Genomic DNA, 11,719 nt, shown 5'->3' with positions numbered 1-11,719 from the left:
AAATTATTAACATTTCTATACCTTTTATTACTCTTTTATTATTCTTTTCAATTTCAATTGCTTAATTGTTTTGGGGACAAAACACTATGGAGTAGGGGGTGGTGTTACAAAGTATATAACTGTATTATAAACACAGTAATTGTATCTAGGTTACCCGACCGTGTGAGGTCTAATTGATTAATGAGATAGTAATACGAGCTAGACCATGTTATTACTTGTAATTAAGTGAACGTTTGCAAGTGTCACTACAAGTGATAAATCACAACTTTTAATGAATTCAGCCTTAGTAGAAAAGAGTATTTTCAAAATAGATTATCTCTGAATTAAATTAACCGTAGTTCATAAACACTTCCTATATAAGGAAAAGAATTGAAGTTTACTGTAAACATGTTATTTACTAACCATATTTGTATTACGGAATGAAGATTTTAGATTTGAATAAAATGTGAATGTTGGGTGTATGCTAATAAGCTACTTTACACGGAGAGATCTTGCGGGGCGGAAGAGAGCAACACGTCTGGATTTACGGTGTCTGATCTGCGTCGTAGTAGGAATACTACGGGGAACTATTGTTTCTATCTAGTTTGAACAGCCGTAAGTGAAGGAAAACGAATCCAAAGCTCTCGTATTGTCGGTTTAAGCATACACCTACTTCACCAAAAGTAATATTCTGTGTGCTTGTGAGTTTATCCCCTGAATACGTGTCCTGAGATTCTGGTACCTCTGAGATTAACTGTGTGCGTTTGAAGTTACAACTTGAATTTGGTCAATAACTATCAACACCAAAGACAAGTCTGTAGCAAAAGCATGTAGTAAACACTTTACCTATTGCGAAACAAATTTACACAGTACACTATCGGACTACATTCTTTGCGTTTTGTGCGAAATGAAAAATTCACACGGTTACGATTTCTGGTTGCATAGTTATGATTACTTGGAGTTGGGATGTGATAGTTGAGTTTGTGGTTGGACTGAATTACATCCTTAGCAAATTTTTGACAGATTTTTTTCCGCCTAGATTCAAGTGAATCGAGATTCAACAAGGACAGTGATTCATTGTAACTGTTAAAAGGATATATTATCCGCAAGGCCCGTTTCTGAATGCGCTCAATTTGCGTCTTTAACTTTTCTGTTAGACCCCCCTGCCACACAACACATGAGTATTCAAGAGTTGAACGAACTAAGGATACATAAATGAGCTTGAGGTCTTCTACGCTAGCACCGAACCGACATAATATCCGTAGAATATGTAATCTCATGGAAGCTTTGGTAATAATTTCATTAACGTGGTTTTCCCACTTTAACTGATTATTAATAGTGATTCCAAGGCATTTAAAATTTTCAACTGATGACAAGGAAATACCATCGAGCATGAGGGGCTGGGGATCAGTAACACTTTTTGCGAAACACATAACCATTTCTTTACATTTCTTGGGGTTTAATTTCATGTTATTAATATGTGACCAGTTGTTCACCCTGTCTAATTGTAACTGCATAGCAGATGAAGACGAACTTCGATTGAAACACTCAGATAGAGTGGTGTCATCCATGAATACAAAATGTGAGCATTCTATACATTCTTGAATATCATTAATCATGATTGTGAAAAGAATGGGCCCGAGTTTAGTTCCCTGTGGGACACCTGCCCGAATTCCTTTCCAACTGGATAGAAAATTCCCTATTTTAACTTGTTGTCGACGCCCAGATAAAAAATGCGCCACCCAATTCACAATTTTGCTATTAATGCCAAGTTGTATAAGTGTGGCTATTAAAATGTTATGGTCAATCTTATCAAATGCTTTACTAAAATCTAGAAAGCAGATTCTAACCATTTTACCATGGCTTTCCAGTTGTTCAATCCAGCTTTGAACCATGTCTACAAGGGCAAGTGTAGAAGAAGACTTTTTGGTACATGCAAATTGCTTTGTATCTATTTTACCAACAATCTCTCGTTTCAGCCACTTTTCGATCAAACTTTCCATTACCTTGGCAATGCTACTCGTCAAGGAAATGGGGCGGAAATCGTCAAGAGACAGCGGGTTTGATGTTTTCGCTAGCGGTACAACCGTAGCATCCTTAAACTGTTGTGGTACAACACCTTCTCGGATGACGCATTAAAAATATCAACTAGAGGTTGTGCAAATTCCTCTGCGAATTCATTCAAGAGTTTGTTTGAAATATGGTCGGGTCCCCCAGCTTTGTTTGAAGGAAGACGTTTCAGCAGTTTAACAAGACCTTGATTTTCATTAAACATTTTGTTATCCTCTAAACCCAAATGTGTTAATGCCTCCTACTCTCACCCTAGTGTAAATTATTGGTAGAAAGTCAGCAATTACACCAAAACTGTGCCTGTGTATATGTTTACAAATTCTTTCATTGATCCTGTTTTCTCGCGTAGTGTAGACCGTATGTAAGATATGTCCTGTTGTTACTTACTAAAACCATAGACTTGATCTCCAAGTATACTTTAATAGTTACTAAAACCATAGACTTGATCTCCAAGCATACTTTAATACTTACTAAAACCATAGACTTGATCCCCAAGCATACTTTAATACTTACTAAAACCATAGACTTGATCTCCAAGCATACTTTAATAGTTACTAAAACCATAGACTTGATCTCCAAGTATACTTTAATACTTACTAAAACCATAGACTTGATCCCCAAGCATACTTTAATACTTACTAAAACCATAGACTTGATCCCCAAGCATACTTTAATAGTTACTAAAACCATAGACTTGATCTCCAAGTATACTTTAATACTTACTAAAACCATAGACTTGATCCCCAAGCATACTTTAATAGTTACTAAAACCATAGACTTGATCTCCAAGCATACTTTAATAGTTACTAAAACCATAGACTTGATCTCCAAGCATACTTTAATACTTACTAAAACCATAGACTTGATCCCCAAGCATACTTTAATAGTTACTAAAACCATAGACTTGATCTCCAAGTATACTTTAATACTTACTAAAACCATAGACTTGATCTCCAAGCATACTTTAATACTTACTAAAACCATAGACTTGACCTCCAAGTATACTTTAATAGTTACTAAAACCATAGACTTGATCTCCAAGTATACTTTAATAGTTACTAAAACCATAGACTTGATCTCCAAGCATACTTTAATAGTTACTAAAACCATAGACTTGATCCCCAAGCATACTTTAATAGTTACTAAAACCATAGACTTGATCTCCAAGCATACTTTAATACTTACTAAAACCATAGACTTGATCTCCAAGCATACTTTAATACTTACTAAAACCATAGACTTGATCTCCAAGTATACTTTAATAGTTACTAAAACCATAGACTTGATCTCCAAGCATACTTTAATAGTTACTAAAACCATAGACTTGATCTCCAAGCATACTTTAATACTTACTAAAACCATAGACTTGATCTCCAAGTATACTTTAATACTTACTAAAACCATAGACTTGATCCCCAAGCATACTTTAATAGTTACTAAAACCATAGACTTGATCTCCAAGTATACTTTAATACTTACTAAAACCATAGACTTGATCCCCAAGCATACTTTAATAGTTACTAAAACCATAGACTTGATCTCCAAGCATACTTTAATACTTACTAAAACCATAGACTTGATCCCCAAGCATACTTTAATAGTTACTAAAACCATAGACTTGATCTCCAAGCATACTTTAATAGTTACTAAAACCATAGACTTGATCTCCAAGCATACTTTAATACTTACTAAAACCATAGACTTGATCCCCAAGCATACTTTAATAGTTACTAAAACCATAGACTTGATCTCCAAGTATACTTTAATACTTACTAAAACCATAGACTTGATCTCCAAGCATACTTTAATACTTACTAAAACCATAGACTTGATCTCCAAGTATACTTTAATAGTTACTAAAACCATAGACTTGATCTCCAAGCATACTTTAATAGTTACTAAAACCATAGACTTGATCTCCAAGCATACTTTAATAGTTACTAAAACCATAGACTTGATCTCCAAGCATACTTTAATAGTTACTAAAACCATAGACTTGATCTCCAAGCATACTTTAATAGTTACTAAAACCATAGACTTGATCTCCAAGCATACTTTAATACTTACTAAAACCATAGACTTGATCTCCAAGCATACTTTAATAGTTACTGAAACCATAAAGACTTGAAGTTTATGAATGTTGAGACAAGAGAACAGTTCGGTAGAAAAAAATCTATAATTTAATTTACTGAGTTATGTACACATACAAACACACAGTTTTTAACATCACAAAGCAGAAATATTATACAATAAAGTAGGAATATAGTGGTCTACAGAGTACATATCATATCATTATTGCTATTAAAACTGGACAAATATACAAAATAAAATGCATCAAATAAAGCATTGTACCTAGAAGATTATAAACAAAAACAGCCTTCTGTGGTCACTATACTTACATGGCATGTTAAAATAGTGTAGTTTTACAGACTAACTCCTGAGTCTACGTAGTAGATAATGGTGCCATTAATTAAGTAATGGGAAAATAGTCTAAAAGTGGGTATTTGTACCCACAGTAGATAATGGTGCCATTAAGTAATGGGAAAATAGTCTAAAAGTGGGTATTTGTACCCACAGTAGATAATGGTGCCATTAAGTAATGGGAAAATAGTCTAAAAGTGGGTATTTGTACCCACAGTAGATAATGGTGCCATTAAGTAATGGGAAAATAGTCTAAAAGTGGGTATTTGTACCCACAGTAGATAATGGTGCCATTAAGTAATGGGAAAATAGTCTAAAAGTGGGTATTTGTACCCACAGTAGATAACGGTGCCATTAAGTAATGGGAAAATAGTCTAAAAGTGGGTATTTGTACCCACAGTAGATAACGGTGCCATTAAGTAATGGGAAAATAGTCTAAAAGTGGGTATTTGTACCCACAGTAGATAACGGTGCCATTAAGTAATGGGAAAATAGTCTAAAATTGGGTATTTGTACCCACAGTAGATAATGATGCCATTAAGTAATGGGAAAATAGTCTAAAAGTGGGTATTTGTACCCACAGTAGATAATGGTGCCATTAAGTAATGGGAAAATAGTCTAAAAGTGGGTATTTGTACCCACAGTAGATAATGGTGCCATTAAGTAATGGGAAAATAGTCTAAAAGTGGGTATTTGTACCCACAGTAGATAACGGTGTCATTAAGTAATGGGAAAATAGTCTAAAAGTGGGTATTTGTACCCATGAATATGGTATGTACCTTTTACAGGTACCTTTGTTGGTCTTCTGAGTTCTGTCTACGGCAAGTATTTCCCATCCAATTTATGTAGTGGTGCTGTGGATGTGTACCTGTATATGTGCAATAATGTATATGTGTGTGTTAACTTATTATACTCTAGTGGGTATATGTACCAATCTGTGTTGTACCCTAGTGGATATATGTACATGTACATGTTATACTCTAGTGGGTATATGTACTGGTCTTTGTTGTACCCTAGTGGATATATGTACATGTGTGTGTGTGTGTGTGTGTGTGTGTGTGTGTGTTGTACCCTAGTGGATATATGTACATGTGTGTTAATGTACCCTAGTGGGTATATGTACATCTGTGTTATATCCTAGTGGGTACATGTACCTATGTCATCTGTCTTCAATCTTGCATTCTGATTGGTTGGGATACTCACATGCAAATACATCCCCATATTTATGGACGGACGGGTTTGTTGTATCATATAATTATAATAAATTGTACACAAATCTAAGAAACAAAGTTCATGTAAATTGAGTTACAAAAAGAAAAGTTACAATACAGAAATTTGAGAACCAAATTTAGTAAATATGTACAGAATATTGTTTTAAAGAGTCTAACAACTTTGACAATTGAGAAACCGTCAAAGTGAGATGACTCACACTGTTCTTTACATTATCCTAATAACTAATTCCTAAATTTTGTACAGATCTACAGATTAAAAATTATCCTCACTTACAGCTTGATTTTTTGCTGAGCTAAAACAAGAAAACATATCATTCACACTTTTAAATTATGCCATACAAATAACGCACACTCATTTCAGTTGAAGGATATTGGTTATACATGACTTTGAGTGATACAATCATTGTAAACATTACATCATTGCTACAGAGTAAAACACACATCCTGATTGGATGATTAAAGTCATTCCTACAGAGTAAAACACACACTCTGATTGGATGATTAAATTTAGGTCAGTGAGATGTAAAGAACTGATCTACAGGATATACAAGGCTAGAAGTGTAGCATAGGAAGTGACTTCATGTTGAAATAAAACTTTATGTTTTGGATATTATATTCAATATATTTATATCTGCAAGTATACATATATGTAATTTGTGGTGTCTTTGTGTTTCTAATTTGGTCATTAACATAGTGAACAGTGATAACAGTTTAGGAGACTGGACTTTTCAAATGTACAGCTGGTTTGTTTGGAATGTAACTGTCTGGATACATCATTTAATGTACACTTTGTACTGACAGGAAAGATGTGAGGCTGTATACTGCCACAAGTCATATCAACTTTACACCTTGTAACTAAAGCTAAGTGTTTATTGCAATGTGGACCCAATGTATGAAAAACAACATGCTACAAAAGCAGATACAATTATATAATGCTACATTTTTATGCTAAAATCTTCTCTCTCTCCTTTTTTTGGGGGGCGGGGGGGGGGGGGGGGTGTTGTCTTTTTTGTTTTGTAGTTTTGTTTGGCACTTGTAATGAATGGCACTATAATTGTGATGGTAAAATTTGATGTAGGGAAAACCATAGTTACCATGGGAACACTATGTAGAGGGAAATTGATCCTTTGATACAAAGCAGAGAAAAAATTGACTGAATCATTTGTTTGCACCTCTACTAGATGATAAAAACAGGTAGGTGATTTGGATTTAAACAATGCATATCAAATGGAAAAAAATAGCCCTGATTTGCATACCCTGTAAAAATTGTAATGGTAACCATGACAATATTATGTTGACATATTTCACCAATTTGATATGCAGATTATATTAAGTTACAATTAATTTTGAATTTGAAACAAATAATGAAAACAATGCATTTTTAATATAACTTTATGTACATAGATATTTACTATTTGTAATTGACATGAAAGAGACAATTTACAAGACTTGGGATAGAAGGATTTTTACAATTACAAAGCAGTATTAATACAAAAGTCAATATACATGATATATGTACAGATTTGTGACTATCACAACTCAGTAAATGACAGCTGAGACCAATTACTAGTCTCATTAGATAATAACTCCCAACAATCCATAGATTCTAAGCATTGCCATGTCATTAATTGATATATTTACTAACTAGACACTAGTTGGAGTGATATAAATGCTTCAAATACAAAGTAATACACAGGGAACTGTGAAGATTAACAGAATATTTTATGTTTTTGATTACTTTTGATGAATTACATGAGTGTAATTTATTCCAAATGTTTATCTGTAACTGTTATCAACTAGTTCACTAAGTGTACACATAAGGTGTTAATTGCTACATCACAGACACTTGGTGCCCTAGTGTAAAACATTCACCATCTAGCTTGTGGTAAGCATATGTAAATCTTCACATATACCTCTCCAGTCCCCTGTGGTATAACTTTGGACTATACAAATAAGTGTCCAGAGTAAACAAAAAGCTTATAATCTTCCTATGTAAACAATGGTGAATCAAGCAATTACATTGACACCCTGGTCAGAAGTGGGTCTATCTATAAACACAGACAAGTAAAGACTTCTTACTTATCTGTGCTATAAGTAATTGCTGATGAAAAGATTCTTTAGATGTAAAGGCATTCAAAAGTAAAGAGTTTTATAAATGAAAAAAAAAGGCATATATAAATTGTTTGGCATTGTAGTTCAATGACATCATACTAATTTGGTATTGTAAGTAGTCCAATGATGTCATACTAATTTGGTATTGTAAGTAGTCCAATGACATCATACTAATTTGGTATTGTAAGTAGTCCAATGATGTCATACTAATTTGGTATTGTAAGTAGTCCAATGACATCATACTAATTTGGTATTGTAAGTAGTCCAATGATGTCATACTAACCTGGCATTGTAGTTTTCAATGTCATACTAACCTGTCATTGTAGTTTTCAATGTCATACTAACCTGGCATTGTAGTTTTCAATGTCATACTAACCTGGCATTGTAGTTTTCAATGTCATACTAACCTGGCATTGTAGTTTTCAATGTCATACTAACCTGGCATTGTAGTTTTCAATGTCATACTAACCTGGCATTGTAGTTTTCAATGTCATACTAACCTGGCATTGTAGTTTTCAATGTCATACTAACCTGGCATTGGAGTTTTCAATGTCATACTAACCTGGCATTGTAGTTTTCAATGTCATACTAACCTGGCATTGTAGTTTTCAATGTCATACTAACCTGGCATTGGAGTTTTCAATGTCATACTAACCTGGCATTGTAGTTTTCAATGTCATACTAACCTGGCATTGGAGTTTTCAATGTCATACTAACCTGGCATTGTAGTTTTCAATGTCATACTAACCTGGCATTGGAGTTTTCAATGTCATACTAACCTGGCATTGGAGTTTTCAATGTCATACTAACCTGGCATTGTAGTTTTCAATGTCATACTAACCTGGCATTGGAGTTTTCAATGTCATACTAACCTGGCATTGGAGTTTTCAAAGACAGAGAAGTAGATGCTGTATTTGTTAAATACTTATCAGTCCAAGTCAATGGTGGTTATGACATATCAGATTTCAAATTTGTGTTGTTTTTTGACTAGTCATAAATCTTAGCAGATGTAAATATTATTTTTCTAAGTACTAACTTTAATTTCATACTTTACTGAAGTATGTAGAATTACTTGTAGTGATCAAATCTTATCTACATCCAACAAAGAAGGATTTGTTTACTTATACTGTTTACACATGGACATCAAACCAGAGTACAGAGTACACACATCAATTCAGCTAATTGTATACAGTTAGCCTAGATGTCAAACAGTGGACTGACTACTTGAATGTGTAATATTGGGGTAGCACACAGTCATGTACACAATTTTACCATAGTAACGGTACATCATATTAGGCTATGGAAGTAAATCGAAACAAAACAAAACAAACTGAAATGGGGGGAAAATTACCAGCAAATTTTGCAAAGCCATTTCTGACTTGAACTTATTATTTTGACCCTACAACTTACTTCTTGTATCTAGATATCCCATAATACTTAAAGTGAATCTAGTAACTGGAAATGTCTAGATCATCCAATCTGATTAAAATTCAATGTACTGAATTTGCTGCAATTTCTTTATTTAGCGCTAACATTTATTGTCGTTTGTTCTTTTTTAGCTCTGTGAGCACCCGATAACTACATCTGACACAATACCATAGTTGTTCTCGAGCCAAACTAAAATAGCTTGAGCACAGAGCGCACACAACAATGAATGATGCTATTGTTTGGTGGTTCTCTTTCTTTCAATTTCGAACATTGAGTGTTATATTGTAAGATAAATTCTGATTGGCTATTGGTAAGTATGCAATTCATTACGAGAACTCCTATGGTATTGTGTCAGACGTAGGTATCAGGCACCCACAGAACAAAACATGAAAAAATGACAATAAAAGTAGTAGGTAAATAAAGAAATTGTGCCGAGTTCACTACATTGGATTTTAATCAGATTGGATTGAATTTAGTAACTTGAAATATCTACATCATGATAGTATCATTAGTTGTAAATGATATAGTTACTAGTACTGCTATAATACGATATTGAAAACTATTACAGATTGATATATCAATCAACACTGACATCAATCATAGTCTAAAATACTAGATATAAGGTTTGGTGCAAACAATCTTGTTGTCATGACAACTGGTGATTATTATCAATATATACATGTAACACTTCATGGGTGTAGCAATTGGTCCAATGCGAAATATGATATTGTGTCTGTATTCTGTAGTGGTACACATACATGGCTGATATTGTCAAAGAGGACAGTGTGTCTGTAAGCTTATCATCAGTATACTGAGTGATCCATGAATAATACTGTCAATACCAGAATAGTATGGAGTTTAGTTACAGACGGCCATTATTGTTGTGAATGGTGAGGGTACATAATAACATATATTACATCAATGGTTTCTGATCATTTACTGACACCTCCATAGAAACTTTTGACAGTCACTTTGTCAAACTTCAAATCTCCTATATGACTATTGTGGTATTGACAGTATATCCATGTATGAATGAGATGACTGACATACCACCTTAATGTAATACTCATATACAGTACAAGTATAGAACTAATCCAAGACATTTATTGATCACTTGATGATGGTAACAGTGGTAATAATGTCATCGCTAGCATTTGTAGCCGTCACATACAAACTCCTGAATGAATGCATATATCAGGAAGACAACGTACATCAAGGCAAATGAAATTCCAATGCCCATTGTGAGTCTAAAGCGAGCAGCACCAAATACGATGAGAGTGAGTACAAGGATCAGTAGTAAGATGAAGCCAAACTTAGCATGTGGTGTTAATAACATTTCACCATTCACATATGCTTCGTGTAACTGGAAAAAAAATAGAGAAAAACAAGTGAGATTGATGCTTTCTAGTTGGCAAAACCAAAGTCAAATGGTAAATAAAATGTAAGTTAAGATTTTCTATTTTCCATTGATATAAACAAACTCAGATCACTATAGTAACATTCTTATGGTAATTTGGCCAAATCTTGGAATACTTAATATGAAGTTTTTACCCAATGTTACCCTCACCCTCTTCATTCGTCATATCACTGTTTTTGCTGTTTCAAAGTGAAACAGGTCAGAAAACAAGTTTTGTTATGTGAATTATCATGATGTGACTGATAACAGACAAACAAAGAGGTGATATCAGGTAATAACCAATTTATCATATCCTTATGATCAGCAATTTAAACAGAATACCCCCCCACCCCCCCCCCCCCCCCCCCGGGGGGGGGGGGGGGGGGGGGGCTATACATTCATAAATATATATAGTCTGAGGGATTTATCCTGTATGGCAAACACAGCACTCACTCAATCCTAGAATGGTAATTTAACTATAAGATTGGTGAGAGTAGCCCCTTCCCCCTCCCCCCCCCCACACACACACACTTGCCACAGACAGACAGAGACTGTTTAATGATCAGAGTTAAGGTCATGTAGGACTTACTTCATCATTGCCAAGGAAAAGATAGAGAGAACTACCCTCTTTGATGGCAATAGTTATAACGAATGGTAGACCCAGGCCAAGATTGATATCAAATACATTGGATCCAATTGCATTGGACACTGCCATGTCTCCAAAACCATCACGGGCTACAAGTATAGAACTTAATGCATCCTGTAAATAAATCACAGTGTGGTGTCAAATAAAGATTAATGTTGATATTATTTTCACATTATATATTATGATTTACTCAGTACTGTAGTACAAATTATTGTTCTGATATTTAGTTCCGTGATACATTTTATTATTATTGTTTGTTCATTTCAATTGATAAGGCATGACATGATGTCTTGATTGTACAGCTATTTTGTCATGTCCTTCACAATGATAACACTACTGACACTACTGCTGCACTATTTGTACTCTACATTTCATATTCACAACATTGATGAAAACAAAGCAATGCAATCAAATAATGTACAATGAAATACAAAA

At 34.1% G+C, this 11,719-nt stretch overlaps 1 protein-coding gene across 3 annotated transcripts in view; it reads right to left on the bottom strand.

Annotated features, from left to right (window-relative positions):
- Positions 1-8,470: 8,470 nt before the first annotated feature.
- Positions 8,471-11,719, bottom strand: part of LOC144442354 (sodium/potassium/calcium exchanger 4-like) — a 29,938-nt gene continuing 26,689 nt past the window's right edge. For all 3 annotated transcript variants that reach the window (XM_078131673.1, XM_078131675.1, XM_078131676.1), the window contains 3 exons: positions 11,228-11,398; positions 8,532-10,605; positions 8,471-8,500 (listed from right to left, as the gene is read on the bottom strand). In XM_078131673.1, the coding sequence (XP_077987799.1) occupies positions 10,390-10,605; positions 11,228-11,398 (387 nt within the window). In that variant the 3' untranslated portion in view covers positions 8,471-8,500; positions 8,532-10,389. The remainder of the gene's footprint in view (positions 8,501-8,531; positions 10,606-11,227; positions 11,399-11,719) is intronic.

This window comes from Glandiceps talaboti, chromosome 11 (assembly GCF_964340395.1).
Source record: "Glandiceps talaboti chromosome 11, keGlaTala1.1, whole genome shotgun sequence".
Classification (NCBI taxonomy): Eukaryota; Metazoa; Hemichordata; class Enteropneusta; family Spengelidae; genus Glandiceps; species Glandiceps talaboti.
This window is presented reverse-complemented; position numbering and strand designations above follow the sequence as displayed.